Source organism: Triplophysa dalaica, chromosome 2 (assembly GCF_015846415.1).
Source record: "Triplophysa dalaica isolate WHDGS20190420 chromosome 2, ASM1584641v1, whole genome shotgun sequence".
Taxonomy (NCBI): Eukaryota; Metazoa; Chordata; class Actinopteri; order Cypriniformes; family Nemacheilidae; genus Triplophysa; species Triplophysa dalaica.
This window is the reverse complement of record NC_079543.1, coordinates 18,151,578-18,169,745: the sequence shown is the minus strand read 5'-3', so window position 1 is coordinate 18,169,745 and position 18,168 is coordinate 18,151,578. Positions and strand designations below refer to the sequence as shown.

Sequence of the window (18,168 nt, the reverse complement as noted above, 5' to 3'; positions counted from 1 at the left end):
AATAACTGAACAGTGAAAGTAAAGAATAACACCCTCCACCCTTTCATCTTCATAGCAGCGTTTGAAAAACAGCTTCTAACAGGAGGTAAAAATTAGTGCCAATGCTCAGGGGGCTTTTGGTAAACAATGTAAAGCCAGATGAGCACCAATAGTTGCGAAAATCTGCACTGTATGCTTACATCTTAGCAAGATAATGTACAGCTTTATTTAACCTGAAAATGACCACCAGAGTCTGGAAAGAACCAGCGGTCACATTGAGAAAAAATAGGTAAAAGAGTGCGCGACCGAGCAAAAAAAAACAATCTATAGGAGGTTCAACAAACACAGAGTTAAAATGTTAACTCATAGTTGATTTACACAGAGATGACAAACTTTGAGTTTTGGGTTTCAGAAGAGCAGATTTGATTTAGTTTTATCAAATCATGGCTGCAGAAAGTTTGAGAGCAAAGCACAATTTCATCACACCCAAGTATACAGAAGATTTACTAATGTGCTGAAAATTACTTAAGTTTAAATTCATAAATAGATAAATTTACCAAGAAACATTATCTAATCAGTTAATGAATTCATGCAAAAATAAAAACAGAAATCATAAAAAAATTCTTATGTTCACACTCCCCATCAGTGCTCTACTCTAGTAGTAAGTGTGAGACGTCTCGGCCTATAGGACACTTGTATGGCGTCAGAACAGAAGTGTGTCAAAAGAATGATTGCTGGTTTTAATCGTGCTTGGAGCAAATTTGGGTAGGAGTGGCTGCATGTCTTAATGCATTTAATGCACTGTAAAGATTAATGGAACAGTTTTAATAAAAATGCATGGTGAAATGACAAAATTCCACTCGGGTCCTGAATTGTTTTCCTAAAATCAAAGTACATCCCTATGAATTAACGCAGCTCCTTAATGTTTAGGGACCTCTATAAAAGCACATATGAAATCACTGGTCTCTGTGTGATCCAAATGTGTGCATTGAATGACTGCATTAAATGAATGAGGTACACCACTTGCGTTTTAAAAAGGGGTAGGAGATCGAAAGAAACTCTGGGTTAACCAAAGAAAACCTGCTCCCAACCATGTTAGGTTCACAGATTAAGTTACTATGGTTACTGACCTTGAGATTACAAGTTACCTCTCTTTAAGAAACGGGCTTGATTTACCCCGCTTGACATACCTTGCATTCTGAAACAGAAAACCCAGAGGTTCGCTCATTTCAGGGTAAATATACTTAATAGTTTTCACTAAACCTCCTTTCTGAAACAGCATTCCTGTTCCATTTCTGGGACTAAGTATGCGATTTACAAAACACAGAGTTTAAAAACACTAGCAAGAAATTAATTTACAAGATTAATGAAATCGAGCTTTAAAATCTCCCCACACATCACAAAAGTGCTTGTAAAGAAGCTATCAGAAAAAAGCTAAACTTTTAAGCTAAACTTTGTTTTGGCTCCAGTGATGGCTCCATTGCAGGAACACAAGACTTAAGATAGCCTTCGTTTTCTGTTACATTATACTAACTAACATCAATATCTCCGTAAAAACACATTTTTCAAAGTCCTTGAGCCATCAACAAAGACAAGAAAGCGTGAGTTCCTTAAAATGCTTTACACAAAATCGATATCGGAGTTGTTGAGTGTCAAACTCTTCTCATGCATACATTAAAGAAAGGAAGAGTTTGACCTTTAGGTGTCAGTATTTGAGATTTATTGATTTCCCAACTCTGCACAATGTCTGACTGAAACAGAGCAATCAAACACATGAACATCCATGTAGTATTCATTCCGTAAAGAATTATTACCCTTTCCTGCTCCTATCTGATTGCTGCGAGACCAAAGCAGCATGAATGCTCCATTGCAACTCACACCTCTGTAAAAGGAAAAGAGTCATCATGTGACCGGAGGATTTTTTTTCTCAGCATACCAACATGTGACCACATTGAGAAAATCACAGGGCATTCAGTCTACGATCAGATTTGATCAGTGACATGAGCTCATTCTCTAAAAGAAGACACAAACTTGCATCCTTGATGCATCATGAAACTGCTCCCAAATCAACCACATGCTTCATAATAATGATAAAGTCTGACCACCAAATATTTCACCTGGACAACATTTCTGTGCTCTCTCAAAACATGAAGGGCATTTGGCGAGTAATAAAGATAAACTCTTGCCACAGAAGAGCTTGAAATCATCCAAGCAGGATAAGTGAAGGGGTGCGAAACAAAGAAACTCACGCACGACAGCTAAACCCATTCAAGAAGGATGCTGAGTGCAGTAGGGTCACTCTGGCCAGCACACTGATGTGGAAATGGATGTTGTAAAAAGGGTGTGAGAACTAAAGTGCTCACACGGTATCCTCTGTATTTCCTGCCTTCTTTCCTCTCCCTTCCCTACAAATTTTGTCAGACACTTTCCCCCGATTGCCCTTTTGATGCGTCCCTGAATAAGCCACACAAATTCAGAACAAAGTCACAGACCTTAACAGAGCATTATTGTACTACTCTGGACTGTCTATCTATGCCATTTGTTATCAAGTGCTGATGTTACAACTTAGAACACATAATAGCTTCTACAACCAGAATTGATCAGATGTTTAAAAACCTACTTCATTCAAGTACGTTTTATGACAACAGATATTACATAAACACGTTGGGCAATAGATGTCATTGCAAACCTTTTAAACAACAAGTTACATAATGTTACACTTGAGGCTCCAGCTTTCAATAACACTAGTTCATGGGATCTTATACAGTTATACAGTAATACATTACATCTAATCTAAATCTATTAAGATTAAAGAAAAACGTGAAGGATATTTATGATTTGAGTAGCCATGTCTTTATTTGCCCATCAGATATTGATGAAACTGTGCCTTTTGTATGTTCATAAATGTGGACGTTGTGCTCGGTATAACAAGAACAGAACTATAAAAAGAGCTGGAGAGAAGAAACTCTCTGGACAAACTTGCAATAGCTGTGGTCGGTGCTAACATGTGCTTGTTTGGAGCCAAGCACGCGCTGGACATAAATCTGCACATATTAATAATTTCACAAGTACAACGCACCAGACGTAACAGTGTTTATAAACAAAAGCCAAATAAAATACAAAATCTTCCCACACACACTGGGAGGAACTTGATATGAATTTAAAGCCCCTCGGGGAGGGGGCGATTGTATAGGGTGAACGTCAATTGTTGGCAAGCTAAGCTAACATGCTAAAGATAATTTAGCATAAGCTGCTATTGACAACACAGGTAAAAGGGCCTTCTATTAAAATGAACTGTATAACCATATTCCACTTAAAAATAAAATGAGTAAAACGATTAATAGAAGCTTATATTTCGATTGTGAAGCTGCGGGTATGCTAAAGGTGTTACCTTGCTAAGCTAAAGTCCAGTCACTGGCCGGCTAAAGAACAGGAAAACAACCATAAACAAATCTAACTATACATGAAATATTATTTAATGATGATTAATATGTGAAACGCAAACGGAGCTTGGACATATGTGAACCCTAAAACATACGTCATGATAACATATTTAGTGAATTTAAAGGGCAACGGTAGTTTTAATCTGCTGTTGTTAATTTAACGTTACATCCAAATCTACAATAAAATGAACACCAATAAAATGTTAACTTTAATAATGTGAATTTATCATGAAACATTAACGAAAACAACAGCACTGCAACTGGATAACACAGAAAGAAAACACCTGCTCATGCTTGTACTAGACTTTATGCAGCCAATAACGTTAAGTTAAACTCCTTCATTGTATTTTATGTTTATATAACTTGACATGTGGTAAACATAGTTTACCTATAACGTTAAATGTTGTGGATTAGTGCATGAGATTTATCGTATCAATTAAACGTTACGGTTTAAATGTCTTGCAACCCCTACACACCAGGTAGATACACCGAGGACACGGATAAGCAGAAGAAAATACACAGGGTCGCAAACTGCAAGGAGTAACGCTAGTACATAAATCCACTGCCATCCTCGCAAGTTTGCCTTTTGGCGAAACACGCTAATAACTGGGCGTTCTATCAAAGAAATAAATGCATTTACCCTGGAAACTGTTGGGAAGACAATGGAAATAAATCTCCAATTTATATATGGACAGGAACTGTTGCTTTCTCCAGATATGTTATCCAAAGCCCAGGCTACACCGGTGTCTCCTCTACTCCGGTGTGACCGAAAGATGAAAGGGTCCTCCGAAAACGAGTCGAAGTTTCACAGGCACCGATCAAACATTTTATCCGATCAAAGTGTGTACGATACACGCAGATCTTTAATCCTTGCGCTAGGGGTGGCTGTAATTATTCACGGATATTTTGCTAAAACAGAACCCCTAGGTTAAATATCACGGATCTGAAGAAAGCTATGGTTACTCCAACGCTTCTCCGTTAAAGCGCGATTGCCTTTATCCAACCGATTCCTGTACGACTCCCCGTCCACTGATGATGACGTACGGAGTCGTCTAGTAACGTCACCAGCTCCTAGTTCAGTGTCGCTTAAATATGGTGTGGCTACATTGTCCAGCATAAGAACTGTAAATGGACACAGAAAGTAGAAGGTATCATTTATTTGTATATTGCGTTTGGAATGTTTGTTTTTGTTACGTTAAAAATAATTATTGTATATAAATATTTAATAGAAGGTAACTATTATGCTACTTTTATAAACTCATGTGCAGATGCCGTTCTTCAAAAGATAAGAAATAAATTTGCATAGCTCCACAGTAAAATCTACAATGGAGGCTGATTGATATAAAATAGACTGTAAAAAGCTGATAAAAGCCACGTTTATATTTTATGATCTACAAGCACATCAAATACGTCATGCACTTTTTGAGATAGGCTATTAACTGTCAAAATCGTTCATATTTACTCTTTGAAACCCGAGAACTAACAACTCTTTCAAGAACCCAAATGTATCTGCACACATTCTTCTGATCAACAAAGTTTTAAAGCCAAACAGACCAGACAAGACTTGAAAGGAAAAAATATCTAACGAGTTCCATCTGGTTTTGTTTTCCACCGCTGTTACACTGTACTCGGTCTAGTGTGCTGCATCACGTGCCAACAGCAGTCTTTCCCTGAAGTTGTGCTTTGTTCAATCCTCACTCAACGGTAAACATTGTTCTTTTTTATTCCCCTCATATTCCGGACACTCTTAATTAGAAAATACACAACATTCGAGTTATATAAAGCCGAATGTCTACTTTTATTTAATTAACGGTCTGTAAGACTTCCCTTATAAGGTCAACGGTTGCCTATTTCTTCATAGAATATATGAAAAAAAATGGGTTTCTTTGAGCTTGTACATTTTGCATAAGTCAAAACATTACAGACTATTCCAATCAGTAATCATACCTTTGCATGAGAAAAGCAGTCAAGAGATACAGCTGTAGATTTTATAGAGTGAGCCTGTGCTGGCATATGTGGCACTCTCTGGGTCAATTATTTATGAGACACTTGAAGCGGCTCTTAGCTCAGCAGCTAGGGGACACATTCACTTATTCACATACTGCTGGACACCCACCATGTGTACTTCACTCATCACCCTTTTTTCCGATGGCAGAAATAGGCCAAAGGGAAGATTGCAAGATAATTGAGGGACAGAGAGGTAGAGAGACAGTCATTGAAGCATCATAACTGATTCTTTGGTTTAAAAGTCAAAACATAGGCAACCATTCATGTTTTGATGACACATCTACACCAAAGTAACACTTTATTACTCTGCAGCTTTTGTCCTTGAAATATGGAACCTAATTTAGGTTCAGTATTTTTTTTAAAACACACCTGTAATTTCCTCTTTGTATGAAAACATACATTTGGTGATATCAATACATACAGCATGCACTTAAACAACCTCAATTTCAGCTGTTCCTCTTTTATTATAAAATAATGTTTTTGGTGGCTTTTGAGTTCCTGTTATTAATTTAAATTGCAATATATAAATAAACATGGCCATGATAAGAATGTCAAGAAAAGAAAAATGCTGAAAAAAAGTAAAGAATAAATAAATAAAGTTTAAAAAATTGTTTTTATATTTACATTGAATAATGAAATGCTAATTGACAGAATTAAACTACACCATATAAATATTTTTAGAATGTTGTGGCATAAAGAAACAACAGGGTTTGTCATTGTGTTGCACTCAAAATAAAAATTCATTTGCAAAAGTTTACATAGAACCATATCAGCATCCAATAGCTTTTCAGTGCAACTGACTGGAACAGTTTCTAATCTGTTAATTGATAATTTTCTCATTTTTTTGTCCAAAGGGTAAAATCCTTTACACAACAGTGTTAATTTTTTTTTTTACATCATTCTCACAATGTTTTTATATTAGCATTACGAAACTTGAAACCCAGTTTCACTGAACTGCTAATACATTTACCATATACACCTCAGGTATGTACTGTGCAACAACTGACATGAGGGGCCACATCATGAGGGTGCTGCGAAAACAGCGTCAGCTCCATAGCCATTGCCTGTGAAGCAAATAAGAAGTAAATGAAATTAATTTTAACAGGAAGAACAATAGACTCATTAAAATTGTGGAAGGTGGAAAGCGTGCATACCCGTTTGTGCATCTATCTATTATATGTCAATTTTGACAATGCCCGCTATTTCTTTAAAGATACCAAACTGCAGCCAATTTCCATTGATGTACAGTATAGTAAACCCACAAGAATCGATGTTCCTACTCTTGTGCTGAGATATATCTGTGACCTGTTTATATAAGCATTTCTTATTTTTGGCATCACCTAGCCATTGTCTAGCCTGGTCCCCATAGTGTTTGATACCAAAAGAATCCTGGGAAAAAACAGTGTGCCTGACGTAAGTGTGCATTCCTGGATTGTGGACTTTGACCCTGTGATGTTCCCAGGAGGAGAGAAAGAGAGCATGTATAGGATAAAAAATAAAGGGCCTCCTCATCTCCAGCCTGGTCTGAGCCACACTTCCATGCATGCCTGCTGTAATGACTTCCAGATGTTCCTGCTGGCAGCATGTACCCATAGGTCAGAAGTCACCACTCACAGCTATTCTGTTCTATGTACACAGCCTCATGAAAATAATTATATAGACTTCATAACAAAATCTCAGAATGTGTGTGTCATTGACTGTTTGTGTTCTTTGTATGTCTATTATGGGGAGTCAACGGGCAACTCTGTTGTTTATTATTTTATCATACAGGCAGTCGAGCCAGTCATTCATTTAGATGCTCGGTGTGCGCAGCGCAGGAACTCTGTGTCGAACAGTATCTTTATTACTTGCATACCTCTGAAAACTAAAATAGGAGGTAACTAAACTTTATAAGTTCACAGTTCCAGAAAATGTCATTTTACACATTACACCAGTTTGACACAAATGTACACCTGTACATGCCTTGTCTAATAGTGTTTCTTGTTCAAAATAAAAATCACATTTTACTATATCCAGTTCAGCTGACGCCCATGATTTTTCAGATATATGAAGTGTAAATGTGCGAAAAAATCAAGGACACAATACAGCATCTGTCACTTTTTTCCTGAAATGCAAATATTTGCAAGATTGGAGAGTGACTTCTTTGTTACTAACCACTACAGCTGTCCAAGTATTTACTGTACTATGAATATGCTTTGTAAAGTTCATATACCAAGTTTGGACACCTGACTGAAGGAGAAATTTAAGTGTACACACTGAGAAGCTTTTTATTAAATTTAGCTCATGTTAACGGCCATGTATCTGCAACAATGATTAGAATACACAAAGATCCTCTTTGCATATGTAATTGAACAAAATGTCAAAAATCGGACATTATTTTATTTAATTCCCACACTTGGACATCCCTCCGTGCAAACATGACATAACTGCGAAGCTAGAAAGTATTTGTATGGAGTAAGTTTGGCAACGCAAAGCATAAAGCAACGTAAAACAATTAAACGCCAATGGTTTTCTAATGCAACAGCTCCCTCTGCTGGTAAAAGCTCGAATTTCACAAACATTTTATTATGACTGTTTTTTAATTATATTATTGTAATAATGGTGAAAAGGGCGTCGCTTTAGGTTTAACAATGTACTTTATTTGTCAGTGTAATCTTAAGATTGATAATAGCGGCAACATGGATATGCAGCGTAGTAAAATAATTCACTCTTGTAAAAGTGAAGCAGTCGCGCACTTTAACCGGTCCGAAAACACAAAGTCGTGCCGTATTTTCCTTGCAACAACTGCGGCACGCATGTGTACATGGCGCACGCATGCACGCAAGGGTGACGCCACGTGACTGTAGGCTATGAAAACATGACGAAACGGAAGACAGTTTCTAAATAATATCGATCATGACTAGATTAATAGCCCCTGTAGATGGACATCCGAATTTGATTGTGCAAAGCAGGGCAAAGGAAGCAGTAAGGAGATGATGAGTTTGAGGGAGGTTAGACTAGATAAAGTAGGCTACATCCCCAGCCAGTCAGGTCTCAGACATTAGACAAAATGTCTCAGGAAAACTCTTGTCGAGTCTGTAAAATTGCATTTGTGCTTACAATACATTTGTGTTCTGTACTTGCAGAAATGCAATAATAATATGCATTAATATTTAATTTACTGGCTTTAGTTTAGGACATTACAATAAAGTTACTATGTAACTACGGCAGTAACTATGGCTGAGATGTGCTATAATAGATATGCTGTACGGTTGGTTAAATGAACAAACTGCGTTTGGACTTGGCTGTGAAACCAGAAAATATGTTTTTATAATAAGATATCCTCTTCTTAACATTTTGAGCCATAAAATAACTGGTTTCTTGAAATACTGTGATTGCAAATTGTTGAAAATATGTAATTATTAAATGTTATCATTGTGTAATGATTGCAGGTGTGCAAGAAAAAAATGATCTCAGCTTTTTTTATTTCCATACTGTGCGTGAAACATATTAATAAAGTTTGTGTTAAGTATGTTGAAGATAGGCCTAATAGCTTACGGTTTAATTTTCCCCGTATTGTTGCACTGTAGGAATATTGGTTTAAGCAAGGGAAGTTTGTGTAGTCAATTGTGTTGCATACCTCTTGCAGACAGCAGGTTTTTAAGAAAAAAAGTGATACAAAAACTAACGGAGTGTCTATTTACAATGGGTACAAATAGCCCGCCTTGTTGGCAGAGACTTACCTTACAGATCATTAAGGAATTTGCTTTTAACAAAATCGATTTAAGACCATTTTTAATTTGATTCATCTTCATTAATAAAGTTTAGAAGGTTAGGGGTAGGTGTAGTGCTTTAATATCTCAATAAGTTGCTATCAAAAGCAAAAAATAAAAAACGTTAAAAATGTCTGGACATCTGGGTAAATGCAGATGTAATGTCTAAACTGGTTTAGCATGTACTTATTTGTAATTATCAATTTTTAATTCTGTCTTGCTGACCTGTAGTCTCTCAGAATCAGAAGATGGGCATGATAGGCCTTGTGGTTATCTATTAATTTTACCTTTCGACATCCAGTTTTCTAGGTCTTCCATTTCCAGCTCCATCACTGATGGAATATCATCCTCAAACATGGGCCTGGGTACAAGCAAATAACACCATTAATTTATTTTTATGTATAAGTTTATATTATAATAATGATATTATTTATATTATTTATTTATATTTATCATAAATACGATAGTTGTAAGTACATAATATCATATGTATTTGTCATATTTATAATCATATAGCCATCATTATCAATAGCCATGTCATTCATAATGTACAATATTAAATATATTTAAAAGGTGGAAGAACAGTAAAGACTTGATGGCATATTTATTTCCATAACTTATTCCTTGAATAAAGCAAGAAGCCATGTTTACAGTGATGCGAGTAACACAAATGAAAAATATAAAGTGTCTCAGAATATCTATGCTGATACTTATGTAACGTGGTTGTAAGGTATGTTTTGGGGAATTTACAACAGCTATAAACATGGCTGAACCAATCAGAATCATAGACCAGACCAAGCGGTTTTATTTTAAACTGGGTACTTTAGCTCAATAAGATGCCAAAGAAATGAGCCACACAACTGTACTGTATTTAGCAGAGCACGACTTTGCAGTCCTTCATTATCAGGAGGAAGTTGTGGTAAACTTTTATCATTCAAACGGAACTAATTTTGAGTGACATCTTTGCACATTTTAAATATATGCAAGCAGTTTACTCAATGCATAATACTCATTCAATAAGAATTGCTATTAGTTTTTACTTTGTTGAACTGTCAGTAGCATACAATATAAATATATTTTTTAACATTTATTTTACTGTCTCTTACAAAAATATGTTTTATTACTTTTTAAATTACCCAAAGAAATAAAGAGCATAAGGTCGCCTTTGAATGATAAGGTTTAATCTGCATTCTGATTCAGTTTTGAGATATTGAGCTTCAAAGTTCTAACATTCCATTTGAATTTGTAAATAAAACCTTTTTGTTTTCTAAAACGTCCCTAAATGTACACAATGTTACATCATGTAACTAAGTTTTCACAGAATAGGAATATGTGAATAACTAATTTGGACAAAAAAGTCAGATGTAACCTTATAATTCTAATATTAAATAATTCTAAAAATTCTAAAGTGGCGATATGTTCTTAATTGAATAACCATCCAAAAAATGTGCAAGACTATTTCATGAGTTTGTGTTTAAGGTTTTAAGATTAAGCAGTTTGGTGGTTTTACAGTGTGACAACTCACAGTGTCGGTTTATGCCACTTGCACTTACTCACAAACACTCTAGTCATCCATTTTGAGAAAATACATAAAATTTAATAACCATCATCATTAATCTAAACATGGTATATTACACATATATTGTAATTTAAAAATAAATTACCTTTATTATACATCTATCAAACATGGTATATTACATATAGAGATCGTAAAAGTTAAAGCTTGTACATACATTGGCACCTTCTCATCGTCTTCATTATCCAAATAATGATCTTCGTTTTCGTCTTCAGAAAAAGAAAGATGTTACATGTATTACAATCATTACCTGTATCACACTCAGCATAATGTATTTCTGTATATGGTGGAACTAACTTTAAATAACCAAGGAACTAAGAAACTAATTTAAGATTATCTTACAATTATTGACACATGAAGTACATCAAATTCTTGTGAAGTGGGGGAAAATTACATCAATTCAACAATGTAAGGAGGATTCATTTGAATCCACATTGAAACCTGCTAGTTGAGCGTACAAATCTGTTTCAGCCCAACAAGCAGGCCCGGGCTGTCCATCGGGAAAACCGGGGCGTTTCCCGGAGGCCTGACGACTGATTTGCCTGCTTTTTTTTTACAGACAAATGTCGATGGCATGTTATTGTAGCTTTGCAGATTTATTTAGCTCTCGCTCAAAACTGGACGAGTGCTTCTTATGCTCATGGAATCAAAGGGGACGCGTCCAAGTTTGTGCACGAGCAAAATAAATCCAGGTGCGAGGAAGGCATCTTCCGCGTGCGAGCGGAGAGCATCTAAGGGCGCACGTCCAGTTCTGTTAGTGCTCACACATCGATATTGACGTACTTTCGCGCTATAAGAACGTGCTCTTGACATTTGATAGTAAATGCACACCATAAAAGATTGACATAAAGTTAGCTTGACTTTGGGCATTCAATATTGGTGAATTTAGGGACCGTCAACAAAGTGACATTCACGGAAAATGGATGCTATTGTTTCTCTTCACACATACAATTAAAGCATATATTGTTGTTTTGTTGTTTTATTATATTAAACATAAAGATTGAATGAATCTTCACTCTAAGATAGAGTTGTAATATAAATCATTTAAACATGCTTTTGTGGTGTGGCCAAATGATAAAAAAAATTCTTGAAACTTTCTCAAGCCAAACTGTATTTATTTTGCTCATAAACAATGCACTGTCGGTTTAATTAAGCATTGATGACCTATTGTGTGATGATTACAAAGCATTCTACATTTAATAAAAAATAGATTTGTGCTTTATGGCCTAGATGAGTGTGGGATATCCCGGCCTGAATTTGTTTCGCAGTCCGGCCCTGCCAACAAGTTGTCACCTAGAAAGGACACACATCTTGTATTTGGTTTCATTCGCACTGGAGAATTCGCAGGACGTGTAAATATTTTTGTCATCCATAGAATTTTTTTAACTCACTCTCTCTGACTGATTTAACATCTATAAAGAAGATTTTAAAGCACATTTATTTAAGACTGATGACATACCCACAACTTTTGTCCTCCTTCTGCAGTAGATCACGACACCGCACACAATAACAGGGATGATGATGAGTGTGAGAACCAAAGATATGATGATGACTTTCTGCAAAGAATCTGTATCTGTTCCTTTCTCATCAGTCAGATTTCTTTCCGAATTAACAGTTATTTCAGGGCTTGCTGTAGAGTCTTGATCTTCTTTATATGCACCTAACCAGAGATATTTTATCCTCAAAACTTTTACAATGACATATACATTGCTTATCAATTTTACACAAAAACAACAATCCTGTCATGGTTTACCCACCCAATGTGCTGTTTGCATTTCTTCTTGTGTTCCACAAAAGACAGAAAATACAATTGAAGGACATTGGGGTGGGGGTATGCTGATAGGATGTTCAATTTCAGGTGAATTATCTCTTTACAACATTGCTGGTGTGGTAAATTGAGTTTAGTTTGGCATTTTGCATTTGAAAAAATTTAGTTTGTACCTTGAGTTGTGCCCTCTCCAGAGCCTGCATTCTCATGATTCTCTTTAAAGAAAAATTGACTGATGAATATACAATGTAACAAGTGTCTGTACATTCAAGTTTTTTCTGAAGTCAAAATACAGTGTGTATTACGGTTGAATGGCTTATGACATAGACTACACAGTACATTTTGGTTAGGTTTGTATATTTTATCACATTCATTAAAAAACTGTCCGACTTACCTGGGTCTTCTGCATTGGTCTGAGTTGATACTTCCGAAACTGTTGAACGCAAGACATCAAGACACATGAGATTTAGGTGGTTGTCATTTACCCACCCTTTTGTCATTTCAAACCAGTATCTTCTGCAGAGCACGAAAATAATATATTTTGAAGAATGTTGGTAACTGAACGACAATGATACCCACTGACTTGCATTGGTGTTGTGTCTTCACAATAGATGTGAATATGTACCGCTGTTGTTAAATTACCAACATTTTCAAAATATCTTCTTTAGTGTTCTGCAGAAAAAAGAATGTTTGTAAATTGACAAAAGAGATCCCTTTAATTAACTACGGCCTCGTTTACACTGCAGGTCTTGACGCTCAATTCTAATTTGTTGCCTATATCCAATTTTTTCGACCGACCGTTTTTAAAAACTTTCAATTGTGTCACATATCGGACTTACGTGCTTACACTTGCCAAACCATTTGAAACATTGCGCATGTGTGAATGCTGGTTTTTGAGCCAAGAATACCCTCTAGCCATGATGGACGAATGCCAAATGTGCTTGATGTTAGCTCTGCGATAAATGACAAGTTCGCCAAACATTAAATTGATTTTGAGGCGGAGGAGGAGGAAAAGAGGAATCATTGCAGCCTGCGCATATGCTTTGTTTCATGAATCAAATTGTTTAAAGTCTTTGATTTATCCACATCCACATGTCTTCCTCCTGATCATATGTCATAAAACTGTTGACAAGTACCAAATTGTTGCCGTTTTAATTACGTACAGACCGCAATGCATCCGATCTGCCTGTTTACATGACATTCACATTGACACATATCTGATTTATATGTGATTTATTTCCACATATGAATGAGGTCTGAAACTGATCTCGAAATTTCCGAATGCATGCGTTTTTTCCTGTTCACACTATGGTGGATCATATCCGATCTGTATCACATTGGAGGAAAAAATTGAGATTGGGTCACATTAAATTGGCAGTGTAAACGGTTGTTAGTGCTTTCCTGTAACACAGTGGTAAGACTATGGTGTTTTCATGGTGAAGAGCCAGTGTGTTCGAAACGTCATGAGCCATGCATCTTTTAAATAATAAAGTATTATTATATTTTTGGAGCTCTGGTGTGCCGACTTTTGTCACTTTTTGGATTTACTCTCTTGGTCGAGCACCCTTTTGAGATTGATGTGATAAGACCATGGTGTTAACAATGCCTATGTCGTTGGTTAGATCGCAGGGGATTGGACATACTTAGAAACAAATGTATAGGATAATGCAATATAAGTTGCTTTGGATAACAGCGTCTGCCAAATGCATAAATGTACATGTAAAAGGGATCCCTTTAAGCAACTGACTGTTGTAAGTGCTCATCATATTTATTACAATAGAAATGAAGATTTGTTTTAATGGAGATACTCACTGAAGCCTTCTGATACGTTCTCTGTCTCTCCCATTCCTTCGTCTTCACATAGAACTGTAAAGGAAAGCAATTTGTAAAATGACTTTAGTCAGAATTACTGTGTTTGAAAAAAATGTTCTGCTCATTTATAAGCTTGAGTTGGATTTGTACACTTAAAATTAGTTCAGGTCCGTTGCAATTCCACAGAGAGATGTTATCTGAGCTTTAACCACGTACTGGACAGCTAAAGACTCCAGTGGCTTTTCCTTTTACATTTCGTATTTTATATTAACTTTAATATAATTATTTTACTAAGACATAGTCCTGGCTTAAGCTAAGCATTGTTTCTGAAACCCGCCACCAGAACCCGAACATTATTTACCAGAACATTACTCTCATAGACCAAAAGGAAGATGTACTGTATGTTAGCTTGGATGTTTTCATTCTTCATTCAACAAAGGCAAGCTATTTGATGTTTTGCATAAAACCATAAGAAACAAACACAGCGAAAGAGCAAATTAAAAAGTATCATGAGCACTCTGTCACAAAGTTTTAGTATTATTCTTTGCGGTAACATAAGGAATTCCTTTGAATGCTCTTGAGCGTGTTCATACGCACATGACTTCACAAGTGTTGTGTGGCCTACAGGCCAATTACAGTATTCATTTTTCTAAAATGTTTTGTAAAAATAGGCCTACAAGCAAGAAAGAAAGAATGATAGACAGCTAGGACAGCTTCCACATAAAGAAAAAAAACTACAACGGTGAGCACCTACCAGGTCCAGTCCAGCTAGCTGTCAATGCCAAAAACAGGAGCAGTACAAGAGTCATTTCTCAGAGTTGTTGGTGGAAGCAGTGGCCACACTGAAAGCAGACACAGACATGGAGTCATTGCATGGTGACTTGTGGCTAACACGCCTTTATGACATCCTACTTCCTCTTTCAGACCTGATTCACCTACCTATGAAAAAACACCACCCTCTCTTTCTCTCCCTCGGATGTGATGCAATCAGCAATGAGCTTGTTACCACAGGCCAAGCTGTTCTTCAGTCAGCTCTGAAAACACATTCCTGCATATATGGTATGTGACCTAACCGAAAACCAGAGGAAATACGGAAGAAAAATGTGGAGTGTAAAAAAGAGCTGAGTAAACAAAGGCAGCTTTAAATGCAAACACTCTAAACACTACAAGAAGTAGGAAGAGATTATTAACACTTAAGAGTGTCCAGTGCCGTATATGTCACTGTCGAGATGCATTTGTACTCACTAGCATTTAAAAATGAATACATGTAGAAAAACAGATAACATGAAGAACAGGTAGATTATAAAACTCATACACCTTATAAACAAAACAAAACATCAACTAAAAATACCACTTATTCATCACTTATAGAGATGTCTTTTAAAACCTGTATATGACTATTTCTTCTGTGGAACACAACAGAAGTTATTTTGTATTAAAGCAACACTTTGTAGTTTTTAGATACTAAAATAATGTCTCTAAAATTATTTCAGTGGTAGAACAACTCTTAACTTGACGAATTCTACTCCCGCTGCTACCTGAGCAGCCTTATAGCGGCTACAAGCATACTCTGTAAGTTCTGTGTTCGGGTCAGTGCACACAGCCCCGCCCATCCCCTGTCTGCGGAAGAATGCGACATGGTTTCCATACCGCATTTCTGCATTCGCTGGTTTCATCAACTTAGTAAACAAATTCATGTGTAATGAATCCACTGCCCACAGGGAACATTATTTACATCACTGGTAAAAGACAATTGTTCTACAGTGAGCTTTAAAGGTCTCATGAAATGGCCTTGTTTATTGTTTCTTACACTTGTATGAGGTCTAGTTATGACGTCCGCATGGTTTTTACATTAAAAACCATGTGTCAATGGTGTCAATAACAGATGTAATCTCAGTAACAAGTGTGTTTTCAGTTCTTACACTTACATGATGTTCGCGTGAATACGATTCCATCTTATATAACCAAAACTTGGGTTCAATTTTGTCTGTTAATAATAACATTTTGTGTTAAATAGGATACCACAAGCAATGTGTTAAAATGAACACATCCATTTTATAAGACTTCTTATGCTCGGTCTTTGTCAAAAGTCCCACCTTCGTTGATTTGATTGGATATAATTCAAGGATGGTTCTATGAACAGTACACATGTCTTTCTAAAGCTTGGTTCACATTGTATGATTTGGGGCTGTCCCAAGATGACTATCGTGAAACAATCGTGGCGATTTTTGTGGTAATTGGTCCTGTGTCGTACAATAAGAGAGAATCAAAGTAGGTTGTTGTCATGTTCTTGCGATCAAAGGTAGCCTGCGATTATTTTCTGGCAGTGTCAGAAATTTAGCATGACAGACCTATAGCTACTGAGTAGCTAATGAAAATATAATATATAGGTAAACAAACTACTGTACATCCCCAGCCAGTCAAGTCTCAGACATTAGAGGAAAATGTCTCATGAAATCCTTTGTCATAACATTTGTGTTGTGTACTTTCAGAAATGAAATGAATATTTTATTTACTAGCTCTAGTTTTAGACACTACATAAAAGTTGGCAGTAACTCTGGCTGAGATAACTGTGCTGATAACTGTGCTGTTATAGGCAGTAAAGTTTAATGCAGTACAGTTGGTTCAAAAACTTGTCTGTCAAACCAGAAAATATATTTTCTTTATATTAGTTGGAGCTATAACACCACTGGTTTCTTGAAATATTGTAATCGGAAATTCTTGAAAGGTTTGTTAAATACGTTAAAGATACTTAGGCTTTTGTTAAACTCTAGGAATAGTGGCTTAAGCAATGGAAGTTTGTAGTGCATTCGCAAGTGATAGAAAAAGTAATGGGGGCCTGTGCCCCAGTAGAGCATTAGGTCTAGCAATGCCCCTGCTGTAGTCCTTGAAAAGCGAATTCTGTTAAAGACAAAATCTCACTTGGCATTTACTTTGAGTTTTAACATTTTGTTTATGCTGTAACAGCAACATTACACACTAACTAAAGTTTGAAAAGTGGAATATCAGGGTATGGCCACTTTTAAATGTGTTCAAAATGAAGTGGTGCAACATAACTCGAATGCACTGTATGCACGCCCTGCTGCTTACGTGTTTCCGTCTATGTCTCAGTTTTACGCGGGCTTCCGTTATAGCATTCTCCCATAGCAAAATGAGGTGCTAGCGTGGTCTTTTTTCTCATATTTTGTTTACTAGGGATTTCTATTAATTATATATACAGTATATATTTACTTAATTACTTTTGTTGCAGACCTATTTTATATATTTTATCAATAAATCGTTTTAGTAATGAGTTCAATAAGCTTTAAATACCTTCGTCGTGAAGGTGCGACGTCTCAATATTGCTGTCTCCTGACGGCAGCTCATTAAAATGTTAGGCAAGCATTGGTAGTAAGCACGTTTCGGTAAAGTGACGACCCGTTCATACCCTCTATTGAGAGCCCCATAACCACGTGACCAAGCATCAGTGTGTCACAACTAGGGATGGGTACCGAAACCCGGTACTAATCGGTCCCGGGGCTAAATTATAAAAGACCGAACTATCGATACGAAACTATCTGACGTTAACGGTTCTGCTGTCGGTACTGGAGAAATTAAGAAAAACATTTCCTATTTATTATTGATAAATAAACGTTAACTAGCATATTTTAACTGACCAACCATTTCTAATTAAATATTATAATATTTAAATAATATTAAATAATATTAAAGACATTTACCTGCATTTTCGTTATTCGCAATGTCGCACGCGAAATGTCCGTCTGTCCCACACTACACAGAGCTCGCGCGCGCACAACACAAGAGCTCACGCTTAATAGAGTGACGATGGCG

At 36.3% G+C, this 18,168-nt stretch overlaps 2 protein-coding genes across 5 annotated transcripts in view; both read right to left on the bottom strand.

Moving 5' to 3' along the window:
* The window catches only part of fbxw7 (F-box and WD repeat domain containing 7), a 120,570-nt gene extending 116,132 nt beyond the window's left edge, over positions 1-4,438 (bottom strand). For both annotated transcript variants that reach the window (XM_056729535.1, XM_056729526.1), the window contains exon 1: positions 4,063-4,438. The gene's annotated coding sequence lies outside the window, so the exon portion shown is untranslated. The remainder of the gene's footprint in view (positions 1-4,062) is intronic.
* Positions 4,439-5,710: 1,272 nt separating this feature from the next.
* On the bottom strand, positions 5,711-18,146 carry tmem154 (transmembrane protein 154). 3 transcript variants are annotated; one of them, XM_056738160.1, is made up of 10 exons: positions 18,057-18,146; positions 15,277-15,405; positions 15,092-15,179; positions 14,338-14,391; positions 12,920-12,958; positions 12,699-12,740; positions 12,217-12,417; positions 10,915-10,966; positions 9,469-9,542; positions 5,711-6,493 (listed from the first exon to the last, which is right to left on the bottom strand). In XM_056738160.1, the coding sequence occupies exons 3-10, from the start codon at positions 15,144-15,146 to the stop codon at positions 6,450-6,452; spliced, it is 561 nt and encodes a 186-aa protein (XP_056594138.1). In that variant the 5' UTR covers positions 15,147-15,179; positions 15,277-15,405; positions 18,057-18,146; the 3' UTR covers positions 5,711-6,449. The 3 variants fall into 3 exon arrangements, with proteins under 3 accessions (XP_056594138.1, XP_056594129.1, XP_056594147.1); XM_056738151.1 differs by lacking the exon at positions 18,057-18,146 and adding an exon at positions 17,650-17,776; XM_056738169.1 differs by lacking the exons at positions 5,711-6,493; positions 9,469-9,542; positions 10,915-10,966; positions 15,277-15,405; positions 18,057-18,146 and adding an exon at positions 11,035-12,050 and having other exon boundaries at positions 15,092-15,228.
* Positions 18,147-18,168: the final 22 nt, after the last annotated feature.

What these genes read in the sequence shown, in the direction of transcription:
- tmem154 (XM_056738160.1), bottom strand. Translation starts at nt 15,146, where the DNA reads ATGACTCTTGTACTGCTCCTGTTTTTGGCATTGACAGCTAGCTGGACT. An exon ending in AGCTAGCTGGACTGGACCTG is followed by an intron (nt 14,392 to 15,091) that starts GTAGGTGCTCAC and finishes TTTCCTTTACAG; the next exon opens with TTCTATGTGAAGACGAAGGA. An exon ending in GACGATGAGAAGGTGCCAAT is followed by an intron (nt 9,543 to 10,914) that starts GTATGTACAAGC and finishes GCTTGTACCCAG; the next exon opens with GCCCATGTTTGAGGATGATA.